The 24,790-nt window shown below is 45.1% G+C and overlaps 1 protein-coding gene across 1 annotated transcript in view; it reads left to right on the plus strand.

The window, feature by feature from the left end:
* Positions 1-449: 449 nt before the first annotated feature.
* The window catches only part of PGM1 (phosphoglucomutase 1), a 38,690-nt gene continuing 14,349 nt past the window's right edge, over positions 450-24,790 (plus strand). The window contains exons 1-7 of the mRNA XM_069981373.1: positions 450-931; positions 14,906-15,068; positions 16,791-16,937; positions 18,678-18,803; positions 19,337-19,527; positions 20,237-20,391; positions 22,816-22,931. Of these exons, the coding sequence (XP_069837474.1) occupies positions 686-931; positions 14,906-15,068; positions 16,791-16,937; positions 18,678-18,803; positions 19,337-19,527; positions 20,237-20,391; positions 22,816-22,931 (1,144 nt within the window). The 5' untranslated portion in view covers positions 450-685. The remainder of the gene's footprint in view (positions 932-14,905; positions 15,069-16,790; positions 16,938-18,677; positions 18,804-19,336; positions 19,528-20,236; positions 20,392-22,815; positions 22,932-24,790) is intronic.

Raw genomic sequence — 24,790 nt, forward strand, 5'->3', positions numbered from 1 at the left:
AAGTTGTCCGTGATAGCAAATCCGTGGTCATGGACAACTTTACCGGACGTGTAAATTAGTAACAGTTTTCAAGGGAAGTTATCAAAGCCTTTCCCAGAAAACTAGTGTCAAACAAAGTCCCAATAGGTTTATAGTCAGCAGTGGTGGTGTGTATATACACAGAGATGGTGGCAGTGAGGGATATATAAGGGCACTTTATTCACCATGCTCCACAACCTGCAGCTCTCCAGTTCTTGTGGCCCTACAACTCCCAGCATATAGAGCCAGTCCATGCTGAGAGTTGTAGTTTTCCCAGGGCAGCAGAGTCAGGAGGAAGCATATACCATATAGCTCCTAGCAACGGCTGCTCGTGGCGCCCAATCAGATTCCAGCTTCCTGGGCAAGTACGAAACTGAAAGCAGCGATCCTATTGGTTGCTCTCTGGGCAGCAGCCGCTCAGCCCGTCTCCGTACACAGGCGGCTGTGAGGTGACAGTTCCCGGTGAGGACGTGATCCCGGGCAGTGATGGGCGGGGCTTGGTGCTGATTGGCCGGTGAGGAGGGCCGGGCAGTCCCGGTCTGACAGCTCAGTCTCCAGGCGGCGGTTCTCATTGGCCCGGGCCGGCTGCCTCCTCCCCCGCACGGAGCGGCCTGTGCATACACTCTGCGGGCTCCCGGGTCGGCGCAGCCTCCTCTCTCCCGGCGCTATGGTGAACATACAGACCGTCAAGACCAAGCCGTACCCGGACCAGAAGCCGGGCACCAGCGGGCTCAGGAAGCGGGTCACCGTGTTCCAGAACAGCCCGAACTATGCGCAGAACTTCATCCAGAGCATCATCTCATGCACGGAGCCCGGGGAGCGGCAGGACGGGACGCTGGTGGTCGGCGGGGACGGGCGCTTCTACATGACGGAGGCGATCGAGCTCATCATCCAGATCGCCGCGGCTAATGGGGTGAGTGTGCCGGGGGGCAGCTCAAGGGCGAAGGGACAGGATGGGGAGCGATGGTCTGCAGGGGACAGGATGGGGAGCGATGGTCTGCAGGGGACAGGATGGGGAGCGATGGTCTGCAGGGGACAGGATGGGGAGCGATGGTCTGCAGGGGACAGGATGGGGAGCGATGGTCTGCAGGGGACAGGATGGGGAGCGATGGTCTGCAGGGGAGCACATGCTGGGGTGCTATAGGCTGCAGGGCAGTACATGCTGGGGTGCAATAGGTTACAGGGCAGTACATGCTCGGGTGCAATAGGCTGCAGGGGATTACATGGTGGTGTACAATAGGCTGCAGTGCTAGGGTGTAATAAGCTGCAGGTAAGTACATTCTGGGGTACAATAGGTTACAGGTCAGGCAATGGTGGGGTGCAGTATGTTACTGGTCAGGTATTGTCGAGGTGCTATAGGTTACAGGTAAGTACATGGTGGGGTGCTATAGCTTACAGGTCAGGTAGTTCCAGGGTGCAATAGGTTACAGGTCATGCTGTGCCGGGGTGCAGTATGTTACAGGTCATGCTGTGCCGGGGTGCAGTATGTTACAGGTCAGGCAGTGCCGGGGTGCAATAGGTTACAGGTCAGGCAGTGCCGGGGTGCAATAGGTTACAGGTCAGGCAGTGCCGGGGTGCAATAGGTTACAGGTCAGGCAGTGCCGGGGTGCAATAGGTTACAGGTCAGGCAGTGCCGGGGTGCAATAGGTTACAGGTCAGGCAGTGCCGGGGTGCAGTATGTTACAGGTCAGGCAGTGCCGGGGTGCAATAGGTTACAGGTCAGACAGTGCCGGGGTGCAATAGGTTACATGTCAGGTAGTGCCGGAGTGGAATAGGTTACATGTCAGGTAGTGCCGGGGTGCAATAAGTTACAGGTCAGTACATGCTGGGGGTGCAATAAGTTATAGGTCAGGTAGTGCCGGAGTGGAATAGGTTACATGTCAGGTAGTGCCGGAGTGGAATAGGTTACATGTCAGGTAGTGCCGGGGTGCAATAGGTTACAGGTCAGTACATGCTGGGGTGCAATAAGTTATAGGTCAGGTAGTGCCGGGGTGCAATAGGTTACAGGTCAGTACATGCTGGGGTGCAATAAGTTATAGGTCAGGTAGTGCCGGAGAGCAATAGGCTGAGGCTGTTGAGAATTAGGGTTACTGAATTTTAGTGCTATACAAGTCAGCTGCACAGAGGGTAACTTTAGAGGTGCGATGTGCTGCAGATCAGTAAAAGTGGTGGTGTATACACATAGCCCTGCCATAGGCATTTGCTGCTTATTCTATTTATATATTTCCTCGTAGCAAATTATATAATCCCAATCCTGTAGATCTTTATATTATACATGTTGTGTTGCTTAGGTGAAGGTCCGATGACGTGACTGGAGGATTGTTACCCCCCCCCCCCCCCCCCAATCACCTGACATACCTGGGGGTGGGCTATAACAGCATCACTGTCCAACCTCTACAGCTGGTGATGACAATTATGATGCTGAGCCTTGTAGTACCACATTGCATTGGCTTCTGCCTGATATGGAGTCGCCTATTATAGATCAGATGCAATGGCCGCTCCTCTCATCCTCGCTGTACGGATCAGTGATCCCTTGGAAGACAAACTACAGACCCATAGAGTTGCATCTGCTGCAGGGAACAGCTGAGCCGGAGAGCCCCGCCAGACAGCGTGATCTTGGTGTCACCTTGTGGATGGCAGCCCATGACCTTTGACATTTAAAGTGACCTTGCAGGAATCCAGACTGAAGTATGCGCTTACAGCCCCCTGTGCCTTATGTCATTGGATGTGGGCAACGGCGAAGGCTCCTTTATATAGAAACCTAACCTAAGACTTGAGCTTGGAATATAACTGAGTGTATTATATATCCATGTTACATTTTAGAAGGTGTTCACTGATCTGCCATAACATTAAAACCACTGAGAGGTGACGTGAAGAACACGCATGGTCTGGTGACAATGGCTCCTGTACAGGGTGGGATATCTCAGGACATAGGTGTTAAACTTGTGGCCTTCCAGCTGTTGCAAAACTACAATTCCCATCATACCTGGGCAGCCAAAGCATGATGGGAATTGTAGCTTTGCAATAGGTGGTGGGCTGTGATTTTGACACACCTGATCTAAGGTGTCTGGTAGTAGATCTCTCCCTGTTTAGAATACATGCACACTCGGCTGAGCCAGGCATGTATGTGTATGAGGGATTCAAGAGGGAGCTGTTGACTGATTTACTGTTCTATTGACTAACAGCTGTCTAAAATATATGGCCAGCTTAAAGCGACTCTGTACCCACAATCTGACCCCCCCAAAAGCGCTTGTACGTTCGGATAGCTGCTTCTAATCCAAGATCTGTCCTGGGGTCCGTTCGGCAGGTGATGCAGTTATTGTCCTTAAAAAAAACAACTTTTAAACTTGCAGCCCTGTGTCAAACGGCCGTGACCTAGAATATCTGTGCCCTAACTTTGCACCACCCCTCTGTCCCTCCTCCCGAACCTCTTCATCATTAGGAAGGCCCCATTCAGGATTTTTCCTGTTCCTCTGCAGTGAACACTGCACAGGTGCCTTAACGATCCAGCCCATGTGCCGTGCTCACACAGCTCATGAATTGGAGACAATCTGCCAGGGGCACTCCTAAAGATGAGGAGGGTGGGGAGGAGAGACTGAGGGGTGGTGCAAAGTTAGGGCACAGATAATCTAGGCCTTGGCCGTTTGACACAGGGCTGCAAGTTTAAAAGTTGTTTTTTTAGGACAATAACCGCATCACCTGCCAAACCGCCCCTTAGGACAGATCTTTGATTAAAAGCAGCTATTTGAAGGTACAAGTAGTTTAGGGTGGGCAGATTGTGGGTACAGAGTCGCTTTAAAGGGGAGCTATCAGCAGGTTAGATGAAACTAACTTGCACTAGTGCACACAGCACGCTGAGGATGAAGGTGTGTGCCTTACCTTCATCCCCGGCATAGTTCCTGTGCTGTTTGTTATAAAATCTGCTGCCTGGTAAGTCCATTTGGAGCACTGGAAGGGGGGGGGTGGTATCTCTATAGTGACAGACTACAAACAAACCCTGTGTAGTATGATTCTTTTGTCTTGTGTTTTTCCTGTGGATTTCAGTCACTTGTGTGTTAGGCCTGGGGCCCAGCATTTTGTGGTGGGATCTCTTCTCTCCATAGGAGCTTATGGATGTGGACACAGTGTCATGTAGTAAGACTTTACCACAGTGTAACAATCTGCCTGTAATGTTCTGGGTGGGATGTCACTGGCGCTTGCTAAACTTCCTCCTATTACACTGCAGTAATGACACTTAATCCATTATAGCATCATACAGGAACAATGTCGTCATAAGGTTCAGGAATGGCCACACAGGCCTCTGTAGTAGTGAAAATCACACCAGCAATTAATCAAATCCTACACCTTATCGGCCTTTACACACTTCAAGGATGGGATCTGATCACAGTCATCATATCACAATTTTAGCAGAAGAAGCTCTCTGTTCTGGCTGTGAAGCTCGTATGCCTTAAAGGGGTAGTTCGATCCTTTAAAATTTTGCTTCCCTTATATATGCAGCTTCTTGTTATCACCTCCTGAGGCGTCTTCGGGCCCCCAGCTGAACGCTCCCACCACTGCTTCTGAAGGCGCACTTGTCTTGGCACTGACAGCCCACATAGCCAATCTCTTGTGAGACAACCCTGCTGCCAGTGATTGGCTGAGCACACTGTCACTGCCAAGACAAGTGTGCCTCAAAAGTGGCGGCAGGATCGTTCAGCAGGGAACCTGAAGATACCGCAGGAGGACCCCGAGCAAGCGTGGGGAGGTAAGAATAGGCTTTCTATTATGATATACATATAAGGCCAGCAATATAAAACATTTTTAAAGCACCATAGTACCTCTTTAACATGACACATAACCAGGGGTTGTCTCCATGAAACTTTAATCTATCCCTCCTTACATATCCTCTGGAGTTACACCAAAGTCAGGGCTGCCATTATACCCTAGGGCATTCTGCATGTAGCAGAGTTGTGTGCAGGGCACTGTACAGTGGTATACAGAGTCTCCTCCTGGATCTCTGTATACCACAGGATGCAGTCATAGATGCGGCGGTGCAGTATTCCCTGCAAGAAGTCATACTTTAACTACAGGCTTGTGTGCCCCCCTGTACCCGGGACCCTAGTAAACATCTAGCACAGAGTTTGTCTTCGTTCTGGCTCGGGCCCCGCATTGTGCTCTGTCACTTTCTAAATGGAAGATTTCACAAATGTCTCTCACGTCTCCCCTGATCACAGGAGTCTAAAAGGGAATGCGACTTCTACTGAGGATGACCCAGGAGCCTCCCTACCAAAGCCAGGAGGGTTAGGGTGAACAGTATACATTGCTTAATGGGCAGCATCCTACCATTACTGGGGGTCTGATGCAGGGATCAGGCGGGCTGGCTGTATCTGTGTTTACCCGGATTGCATCCCACTACTTCAGCCACAGGTAATCAAATGCCGAATAGAGATGAGCGAATCTGGTTTGAGTCCATCCGAACCCGAACGATCGGTATTTGATTAGCTGGGGCTGCTGAACTTTGATAAAGCTCTAAGGTTGTCTGGAAAATATGAATACAGCCAATGACTATATCCATGTTTTCCACATAGCCTTAGGGCTTTATCCAAGTTCAGCAGCCACAGCTAATTGAATGCCAAAAGTTCGGGTTCGGATGGACTCGAGCATGCTCGAGATTCGCTCATCTCTAGTGCCGAACAATCGGACTCGAGTTGTGCTCATCTCTATCAGGATGCATTAACATGGTGCGGCAGAGTGTTCTACATGTACCACATAACAGGAAACCATAAGGAAATTGCAAGTGCAGTCTTTTCTTTTTGTGCATTATTCTTGGTGGCTCTTTTAAACAGCATTTAGTGTTATGCTTTACAGCAATTACCATGGATATAGGCAACAATGGACAGGACCTGTCCCAGTCAGATGAATGGGAGGGATGTCTTGTCAAGCTCTGTGATCTTTTCAGATGTTATCCTACAGGTGGTGGGGAGGCTGAGCTGTGAGCTTCATCTGTTGTCTGTCTGTTGTCGCCATTCTCTATAGTTCTGTACTGATCACTTTCCAGCAGACTCCTCTATATCATTACAGACAGACCAGGAAGTCTCAGCTTAGTTTTAGGCTTAGTGGTCAAAAGGCCACAGTGCATTGTAGGACAATCCCTGCTCGCTGTATAGTCAGCTATATACTGTACTTTAGATGGCTGTTGGCCAGTCAATACACACGTACATGTACCAGACATCTCTGGTGGCAGCCATAGGTCACTGTATATACAATTGCTGGATATAGTCACTGTATATCTAATGTGTACGGCTAGCTTATAAAAGCCACAGCTGAGTTATCTGTAGTATGTGCATTCATAACTGTGATCTGCCAACGTAGGATACACATACAGAGCTGCATCAGCAGTAGGGATGAAGCAGACTGATAGGTAACACATTGGGGCGACTCGCCCACTGGTCTGTGCCCTGTTAGGCGGTGAGCACACTGGCGGCTCCCTAGTCATGATGATTCGTCATCTGGATCCAGATCTGCTGTAGAGTTGTTGAATCTGGAGCGATGGTTCAGGGATTTGGCTTTGGTACAGATCTCTAAATTATTAATGTTATTGCCGCTCCCTCATATTCATCCGGTGAATCATTGGGTATAATCCGGAGACCCAGGCGGCATCTGATTATTCAGCCACTACAACACTGCTGTGCACCATTGTAACAAACGCTCAGCTGTTACAAGTATTAGGTCTGTACATAGTCCCAGCCTCTGGATGTAAAAAACAAAACAAAAACCAAAGACAATTCACTGACAGCAAGCAGAGATCCTGAGAATAGAAGCCCGTGAGCCCTTCAGAGTGCGTTAGATCTGTTATGGTGCATTGGTTCATCTCCTTCCATTGACCTTGACCAAGACGTTATTGATTGTGGCCGGGAATTAGTCAATCCCATTACTTATCTAAAAATAACAGAATTTATCTCCACATCTAATTGCATAAGAAGAGGAAGAGACCAGAAGTATCCTCTTGTCTCTGAGTATACTAGTGACTGGCAGGGGCACCATTAACCCTATGGGCACCCTCTGGGTCATCCCTAGCTGTAATGGCCACCATGGAGTAGAGGTGGCAGCCATTCTGGCCTTGGATTTTCTGCAGTCAAAAACTCCTGGTCAAAGTCTGCAGAGGTTTTACAAACAAATCTCCGTTTGTACAGTCCCTGCAGACACAGAAAGACAATCATTTACATGTCTTAGTATTAGTATTAGTTATACTACAGGAAAACACAATTCCCTGAGGTTTTTCAGACAGCTCTGTGGTAGGTAAAGGAGGAGGAAGAAGAGAGGCACATTGTTTTGTGGTAGTAATCTACAGTATCTTAACCCTTTAAGGACGGGGCCAATTTTCGTTTTTGCGTTTTCGTTTTTTTCTCCTTGTGTTTAAAAGGCCATAGCATTTGCATTCTTTCACCTAGAAACCCACATGAGCCCTTATTTTTTGCGTCACTAATTGTACTTTGCAATGACAGGCTGAATTTTTGCATAAAGTACACTGCAAAACCAGGAAAAAATTCAATGTGTGGTGAAATTGAACAAAAAAAACGCATTTCTTTTATTTGGGGGGTATTTGTTATTACGCCATTCGCCCTGGGGTAAAACTGACTTGTTACGCATGTTCCTCAAGTCGTTACGATTAAAACGATATATAACATGTATAACTTTTCTTTTATCTGATGGCCTGTAAAAAATTCAAACCATTGTTAACAAATATATGTTCCTTAAAATCGCTCTATTCCCAGGCTTATAGCGCTTTTATCCTTTGGTCTATGGGGCTGTGTGAGGTGTCATTTTTTGTGCCATGATGTTTACTTTCGATCGGTACCTTGATTGTGCATATGCGACTTTGATCACTTTTTATTACATTTTTTCTGGATTTGATGTGACCAAAAATGCGCAATTTTGCACTTTGGGATTTTTTTGCGCTTACGCCGTTTACCGTGCAAGATCAGTAATGTGATTAATTAATAGTTCTGGTGATTACACACGCGGCGATAGCAAACATGTTTGTTTATTTATTTTTATTTATAACATGGGAAAAGGGGGTGATTCAAACTTTTATTAGGGGAGGGGGCTTTTTATTAACAACACTTTAAAAAAAAAAAAAAAAAAAAAAAAAATTTTTTACACATATACTATAAGCCCCCCGGGGGACTTCTAGTATATGCACTCTGATCTCTCATTGATCTATGCTGTATATAGTTATACAGCATAGATTGATGAGATCGGCACTTGATTGCTTTCGGCTGCCGCAGCCGAAAACAACCAAGTGCCGAGCTGGGGTCTTCGCCAACATAGACCGGACAACGTCCCAGAGGAGCGATCTCCGCCACTAGACACCAGGGAACGGCTGCATACGGTAATCGGATGCAGCTGTCAACTTTGACAGCTGCCTCCGATTACCTGATTAGCGGGCTACACGCGGCACCCGGGACCGCGGCGGTTCAGAGCGGGGTCGCCGCGCAGCCCCGCTCTCAACACCTCGTAGGGACATATGACGTACGGGTACATCATATGTCCCTAAGAGGTTAAAGGGGTACTCCAGCAAAAATATTTGTTTTTTCTTTCAAATCAGTAGGTATCAGAAAGTTATATAAATTTGTAATTTACTTTAATTTAAAAATCTTAAGTCTTTCAGTACTGATCAGGTGCTGGGTGTCCTGCAGGAAGTGGTGTACGCTTTCCAGTCTGACACAGTGCTCTCTGCTGCCACCTCTGTTCAAGACAGGAACTGTCCAGAGCAGGAAAGGTTTTCTATTAAGATTTTCTCCTGCTCTGGATAGTTCCCCTGACATGGACAGGGGTGGCAGCAGAGAGAACTGTGTCAGACTGGAAAGAATACACCACTTCCTGCAGGACATACAGCAACTGAAGTACTGGAAGACTTGAGATTTTTTTTTTATAGAAGTAAATTACAACTCTCTGGCGCTTTCTAACACCAGGTTATTTAAAAGATTTTTTTTCTGTTCGAGTTCCCCTTCCATATGCTGCTCCACAAATGGTGAACACCCACTGTGTTGTCGAACCTGCAGCTCCACAACTGAGAAATACCCACTAAATTCTGAACCTGCAGCTCCACAGTCAAGAACGCCTACAGAGCCCTAAACCTATAACTCCAAAATTGGAAACAACTGCGCTCTGAACCTGCAGTTACAAAACACCCTGTGAGCTCTTAACTTGTAGCTGAATGTAAAAAAAAAAAACACCCACTGAGCTCTAAGCCTGCAGCTCCTAATGGTCCATTTACACAAAGCGATAATTCCCCCAATCGATCGTTTAACGATTTTGAAGCAGTGATTTGGGTTTTATAACAATCAGCGTTTAGAGGAATAAATCGTTAGAAAAATCGTTATTGCGATCATTTTTAAGATCGCTTAAGCCCATCTCTAACATAGGGTGAATCTTTGAAAGACTGTTTACACGAAGCGATCTGCGAATTTTTAGCCAACTACGATTTGAGAACATGTTGAAAGATCACAATGAACGATTTCTTGCTCATTGCTTGATTGTTCGATGTTCTTACCCAAAACGATTATCGCTCATATGCGATCGTTATTGCGAAAATTTGAACAACAACTCTTCTGTGTAAACGCAACATTACTAGCGCATATATTAATGAAAACAGGTTTTTATTCAAGCAAGCCATGGGGGGGTTATTCTCTGCATGATGTACTTTTTCATTGGTAAGTGATGTGTCTGTGCTGAAATCTGCACTGAAATAAGTGTGTGTGTGTGTGTGTGAACTACGGCATGTATTACCTTTATAAATGGGTCACGTTTTATATGTAGTTTTCATACATATTGCAATGTGTGCCCTATAGGGTACGTACGACTATTTTATGACTTATATTTTATGGGAAGCAGGATAAAGGGGAAAAATGGCGCTCACTGTTTAGACTAAACCATGAGATAACCTAATAGTTTACTGCCATGACAATACCATTTTATATACTGTTGACATCTGAGCTTGTATAGTACATATGATGCAGTGTGTGTTCTCCACACTTGTCTATAGGTTGTGTCCAGTATTGCCGCTGCGCTTCTTTGAAGTGAACAACTGCACAATCTTTGTTGTAGCTGCAGCTCTATATTGTGTAATTGTGGTGTGTTTTCTTCAGGAGGGGAAACCTTTTAGGTTACATTGATGTAATGCCTAATTTCCACCACCAGGGGTCCTCAGTTTACTGACAAATCTGTTCGTTTTCTGACTCTGAATAAGCTGTATTGATTCAGGTTTAGTCTGGATTTGCAGGCTGACACATGGCGTGATGGGCGACCTGTGATTATGCATATGGGGGCGACAGTCATAGATATGGTAGTAGTAATAGATACAGACTAAGAATTAGCCCGGATAAAGTTGTGATATCTAGAAGTTTTACGTTGTATATATCCAAGCACGTGTCTGATCATGAGGCCTAGAAAGCGAATGACTTGTCGTGCAAAGTCGATATAGCTTACCCACCATATAAATCTACGCCATAGAAGAAAGTGGCTCCAAATCTGTGTTTTCCTGTGTTCCTATCTTTCTGAGGAGGAACACTCCTATTTCCAGTCGCTAATGGGGAGATTCTTGTTGCCGTGACCTTAATGAAATTAGAAAGGATTAAGTTACGGGACTTGGGAACTAAATACCAGACTGTGTCCACCTATCCCCTACTTGTGGCCTCTATGCAAAGGTCAGCGAGGAGGGAAGAGAAACAGGTGTCACTGATGGGTCGGGTTACAGTCAGGCTTCTATAACCAGCGTTACCTCTGACCAATTCCTGAGGCACTGAACTCAATTAGTAGGCTTATAAAAATATATATATGAGAGAGGAGCTGCGTGTGCTATGTGCCAACCACCAGTGCCCATCTATCACTGGGCCGTGTCTGCTTTTCAGGCAGGGCATGAATGAAAGTGTTGCATGTGGAGAGCAGGGCATTTCCAGAGATACCTGGTGTGTTACAGAGGGGCACTAGAGAACCGGGCAGTACCTGGGATACATGGTAGGGCACTAGAGAGCAGGGAAGTACCTGGGATACATGGTATGTACTAGGGGGCACTACAGAGCAGGGCAGTACCTGGGATACATGGTATATATTAGGGGGCACTAGAGAGCAGGGCAGTACCTGGGATACAGGGTATATATAAGGGGGGCACCAGAGAGCAGGGCAGTACCTGGGATACATGGTATATACTAGATTGGTACTAGAGAGCAGGGCAGTACCTGGGATACATGGTATATACTAGATTGGTACTAGAGAGCAGGGCAGTACCTGGGATACATGGTATATTGTAGAGGGGTGTTAGAGTGCAGGGCAGTACCTGGGATACATAGTATGTACTATGGGGGCACTAGAGGGCAGGGCAGTACCTGGTATATATAGTATGTACTAGGGGGGCACTAGAGAGCAGGGCGGTACCTGGGATACATTGTATATACTAGAGGGGCACTAGAGAGCAGGAAAGCAGTGCCTAGTATGTGTGGTTGTATGTTGGGATTATACCTCCGATGCCCAGTATGCTGTAGATGGGCACTAGGGGACAGGCCAGTTTTTAGTTACAGGATGCAGTACCATTGGTTCCACCCCGCACTTGTGGCAGCAGTGAGATGGGTGCAGGTGAAGCTGCGGCTCTCGTGCATCTGTCGCTCTCTAACAATCTCTGCTTGGTGTTGGTTGGCACCATACCAGGGCTACTGGGCGCATCCTGGAATACTCTGGATTTTCCGCCGTCCTGCTGTCACCGTTGATGTAGATGACGCCGCCTTTGTCCTTCCACGAGACCCTCATTGCACGAGACCCCTCAGCGAGAGCCTGCGGCTTCTCCTGCTAAGGTGTAAAGTAAAATCTATGTATACGTTTAACCATTCCCTCCTGTGACATTGACGGTTCAGGACATGTGTACTAAGCGTTCTTCAGTTACACTTAGAAACCACATCGTCCTCGCATCCCCGCAGCTATTTTTGGTTTCTCCTCGTTGAATGTCTCGCTGTCGGATTTGACATTGCCGCTCCTTAAATCACTTTCTTCCTTTTTGCCGGTTCCTTTTATTTTTCTTGGATTTTTTGGCCCTTTCAATTTTTCTCGCTCGCGGCCTCTATGAATTAGTGCAATGGATGACGGCCCTATCCCCTTGCTGACGTTACCAACGTTGCCGTACTATGACCAGAGACCGGGAACCAGCGGGCTGAGGAAGAAGACTTACTATTTTGAGACCAAGATAAACTACCTGCAGAATTTCATCCAAAGCATTTTTTTTTCCATCGACCTCCGAGATCGGCAGGGGTCCACCATGGTGGTCGGCGGAGATGGCAGATACCTTAATAAATACGCTGTGGAAACTATCGTTCAGATGGCTGCTGCCAATGGGGTGAGATTTCTGGAACTCTTATTTGGTTTTATAACTTAACATAATATTTACAAAAAAAATAAAAAAGTAAAAATATTTTGGTTACAAGTATCAATATTTATATTACTGTTCTTGTTTGTTTTTAGATAATTTATTTGTTTTTGTTTATATGTATTTGTAATTTATAAAATTACCATTATATTTATGTATAAATAAAGTGTGTGTGTGTATATATGTATATAATATATAAAAAATTACATATGCAACTTCATTTTGTCATGTGTTAAGTTGCACCCTCCAGTATATCACGTATTGTAGCACATCATTCCCGAAGCTGTGGCTGTTCTGGCTGTAGCTAAACTACAAATCCCAGCATGCCCAGGAAGTCTTTGGCTGTCAGGGAATGCTGGGATTTGTAGTTTTGTGCCATTTTGTGCCAGCTGGAGAGTCAGTCACAGGTTGGGGAACATTCCTGGAGCGGAAGCTTTTAAGATTCCATGAATGAGTGAGATTTTACATGTGACATGTGGCATGAATGGCCGAGAGATTTGTCCTCACATTGTATATGTAGTCTTGCTGGAAAATGAATGCTGCAAATAGATGTGTGTGCATATATATTTTTTAATCTGTGTGTATGTATGTGTGTCTGTCTATCTATCTATCTATCTATCTATCTATCTATCTATCTATCTATGTCGTGTATCTAATTAATATGTACTTTAATATTTAGATAGTGGCGTGCCGTGGATAATCGCTTGCAGATAGATAGAGAAAAAAAATTATCTATTTAAATTATTAAACAAAATTTTATGCATGTAAACGTGTAGTTAAAGGGAACCAATCACCTCAAAAACGCATATATAGCTTTTTAAATGTGCTGTTAGAGCACACAGCACACTTTCCATACATGTTTCTATATACTCCCTGCCTCCCCTGTGTAATCCATGAAGAAACTTTATAAAACTGGCGCCCGGTATGCAAATTACATCAGGTAGTCACCTGGGCGGTGTTCGGCTAGATGGTAGTCACAGTCAGTCCGGGTCCACTGGGCGTTCTTTGTGATTCAAATCACCCAGTAGCTCTGACATCACTCAGGAGCGCGGTCAGGGCATCTCCAGAGCGGCCGGTCTTCTGAGCTGTCCCCTGGATGTACTGGTCATTACCTGGCCACTCCACCTGGCCACTCCACCGACCCTCCTTTTCATATGAAGCACACGAGAGACCCTATGACCTGAGGAAGGCCTGACAGAATGTACTTTCTGTCTATGGTTGGAGTTTAAACCTTGTATCTCACTGTTAAATAAATTTTTCACCTATCCTTGCATGAAAAACGAGTGCCGTGGTTTATACTGTACAGTACTGGTCATTACCTACCATACGTGTCCAAGGAAGGACAACTGGTGACCAGTACATGGGGGTACAAGGCTCACTGATGTGTGCGGGAAACCAGTGTGGTCCATTTCAACAATAGAGCTGCTGTACAGCGAACTGCTGGAAAAAAAGGTCCGGCTGGCTATGATAGGAAGGAGTCAGATCACATTGGACGTTGCAGTTTGTTGTTTCAGAGGCCCCACAGACTGGTCAGAGCGTCCACACTCCCCCTGTCTACCACCTAAAGAAGAATGAGAAGGTGCCTGGGTCATGTTCTCCATTGTGTGGCTGACTGGGTGCGCGTGCCTCACTTACCTGGGAAAGAGCATGCATTATGGGAAGAAGACAAGATGGCGGCTTATCTGGTTGATCTAGTCTGCCCTTTTAGTAATAACTTTCTTATTATCTTAGGATATATATATATATATATTTATGTGTGTGTTTATCCCAAGCAATTCTGTTATTGTAGATTTACCAACCACATCTGCTAAAGTACCTACCACCATCTTGGCAGCATCTGCTTTTGGCACAATTTGTATAGATTCAACCTTAACAAAGAGAGTTAAAGGGGGTATCCAGTGCTGGGAAATGTTTTATATAATAAATGAATGTTTTATATAATCAACATGAACATGCTTGCCTCTTGGCGCTTCCCCATTGTACTGCTGCGTCATCTTCTTTGGTGCAGCACTATTCCGTCAGCCATTGGCTGAGTGGGCTGTCACTTCCGAGATGTTTTTGGATTATTTTCTGGTATACACCAAAACCATGCCTTTGGACCCAACAGGGTCAGGTTTTGTTTCCAAGTAAAAACTGTTGAGAAATGTATAAGAGAAAATAATCCAAACTTGTCTCGGCAGTGACAGCCCGAGTCATTTCTTCATAGATTTTACTTGGAAAAAGAACTGGGAGTAGTCACAGTAGTATGGCCTAGGAGTGATCACATGTAATGAAAAACATTTATGAGTAAAGGAGACTCTGAAGTCCAGCGGGTCACAATTGGTGAATCCAGGGATGTTTGATTATTGGATGTTTATTTATTAAGAAAGGCGTGGGTCTAGGGTTCAGTGTCGTTCCTCCAATTGTAAGACAACAAAACAAAAATCGACGATCCTGAGACCTTTGCAGAGTAAATGACAATATAATATTGACAATGTCATCTTGTTTTTCCAGATTGGACGTCTCGTCATTGGGCAGAACGGTATCTTGTCCACTCCGGCCGTGTCTTGTATCATCCGAAAAATCAAAGCTATTGGTGGTATAATACTGACGGCCAGCCACAACCCTGGGGGCCCCAATGGAGACTTCGGCATTAAATTCAACACTTCTAATGGAGGTGAGAGAAAATTCTACAATACTTTTGGATTTTTTTTAAGTCAATTGAGATTGAGTCTAAAGACTTACATTGAACTTGATCGGCACAGCCACGTGCATTGTAATGGGGCTGTCCTCTTCTCATAACTCCGCCAATTTCCTGTGATCTCTTCCAATTTGTAAATCTATAAATGTGCTAGTTTGGTGCACTGGAGGCGGCCCCAGTGCACCATGGTTTTCTCCCCTCTGGCCTAATGCGTCCCTGATCGGAGTAGACTGGTGCACTGTGCCTGCCTCCAGTTCGCCAAACTAGCACATTTTTCTAGATATACAAACCAGAGGAGATCTTTGGAACCAGGCAGTATAAGGAATGGACGCCACTGTTACAACATGCGCGGTGGTGCCAATCGGGTTCTATGGAAATCTTTGACTAGTGGTACATTCCCTTTAAAGTATATTAAAAACTTTTGTCATGTCATAGAGAGTTAAAGAGTCACTGTCGTATTTTTTTTTTTTGCAGAAATCAATAGTCCAGGCGATTTTAAGAAACTTTGTAATTGGGTTTATTAGCCAAATCTGCCATTATCTGCATGTAAAAAGCCTTTTCCCAGGTCCCCCCCTCCTTCCTCTTTTTCATCCACTCTGAAAAATCTGAAAATTGTGACTTGTTGCAGGAGACGTCCCCAGTCTGCTCTAGGGAGAGGGGAGGGGGGAGGAGGAAGGAGGGAGTTAGCCGGCAGCAGAAAGCAGATAACAGAGGATTACAGGCACCGAGCTGGGTGACAGCTGTAATCTGAGCTCAGACAGGTCACTGGTGATGGTCAGAACAGATAACGGGTGAGGGATTTGTAGATTAACTCTTTGTTGTCCTGTTTTGGTCTTTTCTTTAGCTCTCTCCATAGGAGAACAATGAAGACAGGGGGGAGAGCTTCAAACTGCTTTTTCATGATAAAAATGCATTTTTCGGATAATAAACCCCAATTACAAAGTTTCTTAAAATCGCCTGGACTATTGATTTCTGCAAAAAAAAAATTCACGACAGTGACACTTTAAGTTCATGCCATGAATGTTCAGACCCCCACGATGTGTAGAATGAGCAGAGGAAGCATGTTGCAGAGTTCTTCTGTCCTAGCTCTCTGCGGGCACAACATGAGGCGGTCAGATAGACTTACATTAGGACTCCACCTCAGTCACGTGCACAGAGCTGAGAAGAGAAGGCACTTAGTGTGCGCTTCTCCTAGGTCTTTCCAATGATTGGTCAGGGATCAAGCACCCAGATTCTGATCAATCAAAACTTTTTCCATGTCTCTGACATTTTTCAGAGTAACAGTGCCCATTAAGGTCTTGTCCCTTGGGATTCCTCAAAACTGATAAGTTTGCACGGACACATTGTAGCTGGGTATCAGCATAGGCAATAGATTTGTGCTACAGAGCATTGTCTGGATAAAATTTTACTTTTAAGTATTATAAGTTCTCTGGATGTGAATAAGTATGCTCCCTGTCCTGACAGCAAGCAGAGATCCTGAAACATCTGGAATGCTGGTTATGTTGGGAGTTGCAGAACTTCATGATACGTTGATTAAGCTTTAGTTACATATTCCTTTCCCCACCTTCCTATAATACTGTACAGTTAGCTGTGGGTGGAGGTGACACATTTGTAAAGGGTGACAGGTCACATAAGGTTTTGGCCGGTGCTGTGTAAAGAGGGGTTAATCCGTGCTAACCATTCTCGTGTTTCCTCCAGGCCCTGCACCCGAAGCCATCACTGATAAAATATTCCAGCTCAGTAAGACCATCGAGGAATATGCCATCTGCCCCGACCTCAAAGTCGACTTGGCCACAATCGGGAAGCAGCAGTTTGACTTGGAGAATAAGTTTAAGCCGTTTACAGGTAGGATTGTATCTTGCCAGAATTGTGGTTTGTGTAGAAGTAATTCCTGCAGTCAGATTTGCAAGCCAAAGCTCTGATGCTTGTTTGACTATAGTTTAAGGGTGCCTTCGCACGTAACGACTCGCAGCAAGATCTGCTACGAGCTGAGATCCTGGCAGGTCCCCAAGTTACTACATACTCGCAGCAGTCTGAAAGACCGCTGCAAGTATGCAATGCAGCTGCCCCTTAACCCCTTCATTCGCTCCCGTCCGGCTCCTGCTCCGCTGCGTGTATACATTACCTGTCTCTTGCTGCACGGGGTCCCGGCGTCCTGCTCTGTTGCCCAACCGCAGCCATTGATACATGCAGCGGATATATCAATATGCAAAGTGATCTGTTTGCCGTCAGTGGTCCCACGTCATTAGTAGCGGATTTTAACGTCAGTGTGTTATAACGTTCGGATGACCACTCAAGACTTCTGGGGAGGCCCACGACCATCCAAATCACTCACTTATGACCTCGCTACAGCTGGACATCACTCAGGGGCCCCCTGGATGCTCCTCCTGTGGGCCTCCAAGTGTTGTGCAGCTGCAGGGCCTTCCTGGTTGAGCGTAGCAAAAACAAAACCGTCCCTCTACACGTTCTCCATTGCTGCAGGTCTGCTGGTAGATGCTGCCTGCATCGGAAATCACTGCCACCTGTCAGGAGCATTGACAGGCGGACGATACTTGCTGTGCATGCAGCGTCTGTAACACGCTGCCTGTGCCGGAAAAGAGAACAGGGAGGAGCAGCGCTGGGAGACCTGCAGCTACGGGGAAGCATGTGTGAGGTGAGTTTCGTTTTTTCTTTTCACCTACATTAGGGGAGCTACACAGGAGACTATGAACTAAAGGGGGGACTACACAGGGGGCCATCTGCTGTAAGGGGGGGGGTGCACAGAGGGCACAATGTTGCTAGGGGGGTTGGAGGCAGATTGGGTGGACAGTCTGGGGCACAGGGTACATTTAATCTGCCGCTGCATTTCATGATGTATGGTTAGTCCTTGCAGCATGGCTGACGACCCCTTTAAAGAAACATTCATGCTGATCCTATGTTATGCTCGTTGCAGGGCCTTAGAGGATAGAGCATGACTAAGGGATTCTCTTTGTTCTTTGAATCCCTTTAGGCCTGCACTAGCCCTTACATAGTGTATCGGATTTTCCTGAAGTGTTCCTGTAATATTTATAACCCCGCTTGGCACACATCATAGGTGACGCAGTGACCTCTTTGCCAGCTTACTGCATGAAATCCCTGTGTTGTGTGGAGTCTGCATTCATGGTGATATAATAAGAATGACAGCATCTCATGTGTAGAGAGGTGTCACAAAATAAACTGCAATAGTTTTGCTCGCCTTATGGTATTGTGCAAAGAACCTAACACCCAAAGTTATACCATAGAGATGTGTAGTCACCAGGAGCTGCCACTGGTCCAGGGCGGCTGGAAGCATCACCTGTCAGTAGTCTCTGTAAAGGTAGAATGGCTCCATGTATAGGGAGTAAACACACATAAAATTGAATAGGTTTCCCAAGGTAAGTGCAACCAATCAGTCCAAATCTGAACTACAATAAACAGCAATAAAAACAATATTTTACACTCTCTGTTGTGTCTCGATCCTGGTATCAAGGTTCGTCTTTCACTCCGTATACATGGAGCCAATCTGATTTTCAAACGTTCTTTATTCCCAACGCTTTCTTAGCTTCTGTTTGTCTTCTTGATTTGCAGTGGAGATTGTGGATTCGGTAGAGGCATACGCTAACATGCTGAGGAACATCTTTGACTTCAGTGCCTTAAAAGAACTTCTCTCAGGACAGAACAGGCTGAAGATCCGGCTTGATGCCATGCACGGAGGTAAGGTGTCCACACAGCAATGATAACATTTTTATTTGTAGCATAAGCCCAAAAGAAATTATATTATACTTTAAAATTCTGATCAACTGGGGCTGAAGTGGGGACCCCAGCCTAGTTATTTCCAGGGCCGAATAAAGAAATATTCTCATATCACAAAATTATATGAAGTATAGGGGATAACTACGGAAGATACAGCTACAAACAGGGCTCAGCAAGAAGCCCCAGAGGGGGTGGTCTGTGGGCCGTACATGCATACTGTGCTGCAATAATTCTGGGCCACAACTTTTTCATAATTTTCAGGATTTGCAAGTACCCTCGTGGTCAGACCCCACCAGTTCACTCTTTCCCCCATCCTATGGATAGGGGATCGTTTTGTGAAATGAGAATAGCTTTTAAAGTTTTAATACATAGTAAATGATCTTATTACATGTATAGTATATTATATGGTGCACCCAGTGTTGATACAATATATTATCATTACTGTAAATAGTATGATCTATTCTAATAATTAGATATTCCTTTTTTTTAAACAGTTGTTGGACCCTATGTAAAAAAAATTCTTTGTGAGGAGCTTGGTGCCCCTGCAAACTCTGCCGTAAATTGTATCCCACTTGAGGATTTTGGAGGTCACCATCCTGATCCAAACTTAACCTATGCATCAGAATTAGTAGAGACAATGAAGACCGGAGAACATGACTTTGGTGCAGCCTTTGATGGAGATGGGGTAGGCTGAACTGCATAGAAAGGCTCTCTTCTGTTAGAATTAATATGGCAATGGTACTGCCAGATAACTACTTTCTGCCTGGTAACTACTTAGTGTTAATATGGCTAACAATGGTGAAGGTCACATTGTGTAGGAGACTCCGTTCAGAGCCTCAATTGCAGAATCCAATTGGATGCACGCAGCTTTCTTTTGTCCCGTTAGACTCCTGTAAAAGGACGGACATGACACTCTGCTATAGGTTGGCCAAAAAAAAAGACAGAAATAAGCGGAAATCTAAACAGACCCCAATAAAGCCCATAGGGCCTGATGGGCTCCATTCATGTTTATTGATGCAGCTGTCCATGTGGCTCTTTTCCCAGTTGCCAGGGGATAAAAGTTTGAGCTTCATTACAGTTTATATGGCTGACAATGGTAGCGGTCCGGTAGCTTATTTCTGTTCTGTAACCTGATGGCAGAAAACTACACCCCATTACTGATAATATGGCTGACAATGGTGACAGGTAGCTTCTTCCTGCTCATTGACCAGATGGCAGGGAAATCGGTCTGATCAATACAACTGATGATGGCAGCAGTCATCTCCCTCCTATCCAGGCGATAGAAGAGTAAGATGACGTCAGATAGCTACTACATACATGCCGTCCTGGTTTTATTTCTTTCTTGCTGGTATTACATTTCTCTTACTTTCTAATTGTTCTCTTCTTGTCATCAGGACCGGAATATGATTCTTGGCAAAAACGGCTTCTTTGTTAACCCATCAGACTCTGTGGCTGTGATTGCAGCCAATATCTTCAGTATTCCCTACTTCCAGCAGACAGGTGTTCGTGGATTGGCAAGGAGCATGCCAACCAGCGGAGCGCTGGACAGGTAAGATGCTGCTTGAAGGCCGAACGATTTTTGTTTTACATTTCTCAATAACAGTATGTACTATGTTCGGCACAGATCTCTATATTTGTATCTACAAGACCCTTTTAGGACTGTTATACAGATCACACTCAGTCATTTACACTCATCCCCTCCCCTATTGATGCAGTGATGGTGGCTAGACAAGGGAAAACTTACCCTTTGTATTTTTTAAAGCCCTCCTTACAGGGCTATAAAAAGTGGTCATCAAACGTGGAAAACATTTTTTTTATATCTTCTTTCTGTTACAGTTGATTGACATCACAGGCCCAAACCCTTAGCCTGAGATTCTGATGATATCATGTCCCTGTCTGATTTCTGCCAAGTTCAGTGTTGTCACAGAGACTTTTTGTGAATCCAAATCCTCATCCACATCAATATGCACATGCAACGGCATGCCAAAATTTATTGATCTCAGCGGGTGCTGCTTCCTGAGACACAGCTAGGGGGACATTGTGGCAGGGTCGGCCAAAGATCTGACACTTTCGCTTTATAAACCCTAATGAAGTAAGAGTTGGATTTGATTGATGGCCTGGGAGAGGTGCGTGTTACCATGCACTCTAAGGGCCCTATTCCACCGGACAATTATCGTTTGCATAATCGTTAACTATTAACGATCTCAAACGACCGCTATTGCGAAAGACCTGAAAACGTTCTCATTTCCATGGAACGATAATCGTTACTTATGATCGTAATTGCGATAGTTTTTTCTTCGCTATTTATTCGCTATTGCGTTCGTATCTATTGCGAACGACCAAACGATGTCTTATTCAATGCGAACGATTTGCGAACGAGCAACGATAAAAATAGGTCCAGGTCTTTTAAAGCGATCAACGATTTCTCGTTCGGTCGTTGATCGTTAACTGCATTTCAACCGAACGATTATCGTTTAGATTCGAACGATTTAACGATAATCTGAACGATAATCGTCCGGTGGAATAGGGCCCTAACCAGTTGTTAACATTTCTAATGACATGTTTGTTAGAAATGACTATAGATGAGCGCAACTCGAGCATACTTGACTCAAATCCGGCACTCTTACGTTTGATTAGCGGTGGCTAAAGAAGTTGGATGCAACCTTAAGTCTGCCTGGAAAACATGAATACAGCCATAGGCCATAGACTGTATCCTTGTTTTCCAGGACTCCGTAGGGCTGCATCCAACTTAAGCCACCGGTATTCAAATGCCAAGACTTCCGGGTTTGGACGGGCTCAAGCATGCTCTAGTTGTACTCATCTGTACAATTGACAATAATGCTTCAAATGATGAGATAGATAGATAACATGTGATCCAGCCCATGTTCAGTATTCACACAGCTGATGAATAGGAGACAATCTGACTGGAGCATTCCTAATGATAAGAAGGGCGGGGAGGAGGGACACAGAGGTTGTGCCAGCCTAATGCATACACAATCTAAGCCCCGGCCGTTGGGCACGGGGCTGCAAGTTTAAAAGTTGTTTTTTAGGACAATAACTGCATCACCTGCCCAACGGACCCCAGGACAGATCTTGGATTAAAAGCAGCTATCCGAAGGTAAAAGCGGTTTAGTGGGGGTCAGATTGTGGGTACAGAGTCGCTTTAAAGGAGAAGTTCGGCCAAAATTATTTTGTAATATGTTATTACATATGGAAAGTTAGACAAATTACTAATGTACATTAATTATGGGAAATGCACATATACTGCTATTTCCCTTAATTTAGTAGATGGAGTCTTCAAATTCTCTCAAAAACAGTGACAGTGACGTCACAAATCAGGTGTAATTTCTATGGAATGTCCAGCAGGGGGCGCACTATATGTAAAAGCCTATGGAACTGTTTTGTCTATGAAGCTGTATGTAATGGAGTGTTAGATGGGGTTACAGGACACCATGCTGTATGAGCACATGATGGGGGAGTAGTACCAGTGCCAATCCCCATCACCAGCATCCACCCCCAGTCAGTGTGGGGTCTAGTCAGACAATAAGACTTGTTCCAAGTAAATGATACACCTTCTAAGCCATAAAAAGCAGAACATGTCAGATTACGCCATTTAATAAATCCAAGAGTCAAGATCAAAAAGTAAGTGACCGGGCGAAACACACACAGGTCCTTGTATTTCTCCTCTGTCCCCGTGTCACTATGACGACGGGGAATATATAAGTTGTGAGAAAGCAGAGGTCTGGATTTGTGACTCCATAAAACTTTAAAAACTGTACGTGTTTATTACATGTCATGTCGGCGCACGGAGCCGTCGCTTTCATTAAAAAAAATATATGAAGTAAAAACACTTTGCGAAGTGAAATATAAAAGAAAACCCGGAGCTTAATTAGAGCGAGCGACTCTTACAACCCCGAGCGGAGCTGTGAAAACCATAATCCAGTGTTTTCATTCCCTGCGTTTTTTTTTTCAGAGTGGCAAAAGCTACAAAGATCGCTTTATACGAGACTCCGACCGGGTGGAAATTCTTTGGAAATTTAATGGATGCAAATAAACTCTCGCTGTGCGGAGAGGAAAGCTTCGGAACCGGTAAGATGCAGTCCTGAGGGGTCAATCGCAACATGTGAAGGGGGGGGTCTCCTGGGCTATGGGCAAACATTAGGGATAGGCCATTGATATTGGGTTGGTCGATGCCATCCCTGATCAGCTGACTAAAGTGGCTACACCGCTGAGCACTGTGAGGTGTACTGTGTCTGCTTCATCGTTTACCAGACCAGCGCTGTACCACTAGAGACTATACCTGTTAAATAAAGGAAGGAAACCGGAGGAGACGCAACACTTAACAGAATGCTGCGACTCCTTTATTCGCCTGATCAGTCAGATCTAATATTATAGCATTAGTGTAATTTCCAGTATCTTTTCACATGTCCTTAGTGTTAAAACTTACGGATCGCATCGGATCTCACTCCTGAGACCCAGTATGATCCCGAGATACAGACAGAGGGAGTGCGCAGCAGTGTGCCCACTCCCCGCCCGGCCATTCAACTGACTCCTTACTTGTTCCTTCCTTAGACATAGACAGCGACCAGGTCAAATTGTATTGACATCTGGGAAGTGAAGGGCAAAGCATTCAGCTCTGGGGTATAATAAAGGATATAACTCAGGATCAGTGCAGGATGAGTAATGTAATGTATGTACACAGTGACCCCACCAGCAGAATAGTGACTGCAGCTCTGGGGTAAAATACAGGATGTAAGTCAGGATCAGTAAGGTATGTACACAGTGACCCCACCAGCAGAATAGTGAGTGCAGCTCTGGAGTATAATACAGGATACAACTCTGGATCCGTATTTTTATTTCAATTCTATATGTAAGTTATAACATGGTGATCAGATGTCCAATAATGTGTATATATAGTGAAATTCCTGTAATCTGGTTTCAGGTAATACAATAGATGAGATATTCTGGATTATCAGATAGCCTGAAAAATGTGAACACCTTCTGCATAAAAATCTGATAAATTATTCTGCTGCTGTAATTGTTTTTTAGTGTGAATTCACACACAGCATATTTATGTTAGGGACTGTTCTGTTCTTCAGTGTTTGTAATTGCCGAAACTTCCGCTTCAGATCTGCTGCGTGTGAATTCATCTTCAATTCCTTTTCCTCATTGTTTCTCTTCCGTTCTTGAGGATTCCACGTTCTATTACAGTTCTGGCCTGGAAAAAAATAATTCAGCATTACCAGATGCTGAATTATAGGAATTTCCCTGTGTTCTGTATATTTTGCAGGCTATAAGCCTTTTGTTTATAAACCTCCTCAGAATCTGCTTTCCTCTATTTCTGGAATTCATTCAGATTTTTCGCAGCATGCTCATTTCTGGCAGAGGCATTGTGATGTATGAATATTGCCGCTATAGGCCGACGCTCGGCTACAGACTAACCGCGCACTTCCCTTCCTGCCAGGACCTTTTGTACATAAACATTTGATTTGGCGACGGATTTGTGGGCCTTTTTTTTTTTTGTCTTTTTTTTTTTTTTATTGTTTTATAGATGTACAAATTAGATTCAGCATTTTATATGGAAATTTATCCAAGCCAAAAATTGCAGACGACAGTGGGCCGGATAATTTTTTACTACACAAAGGAGTAATTAAGTTATTATTGGATGATATTCTGAGGTCTATTTATAGCGTGACTGCGGCCCGTTCTCCCAGCGCTCTCTATTCGCTGCAGATGTCTTGGGTGTCTTTACCCTTAGTGAACACTTGAGGGCAGGAGTAAATTTCCTTAATAATATTATGGCCTTATAAAAGGGTCCGTGCCTTCAGGATATACCTCCTTAAATACCAGGGGCGGGCTGGGCCGGGGGGCAGGGGGGCACATGCCCCCCGGGCCGCTCTTCCCCCAGTTGTCAGGGCCGCATGGCTGCTGACAGCTGGCTGGAGTCC

The sequence above is a fragment of the Dendropsophus ebraccatus genome, chromosome 8, assembly GCF_027789765.1.
Source record: "Dendropsophus ebraccatus isolate aDenEbr1 chromosome 8, aDenEbr1.pat, whole genome shotgun sequence".
NCBI lineage: Eukaryota > Metazoa > Chordata > Amphibia > Anura > Hylidae > Dendropsophus > Dendropsophus ebraccatus.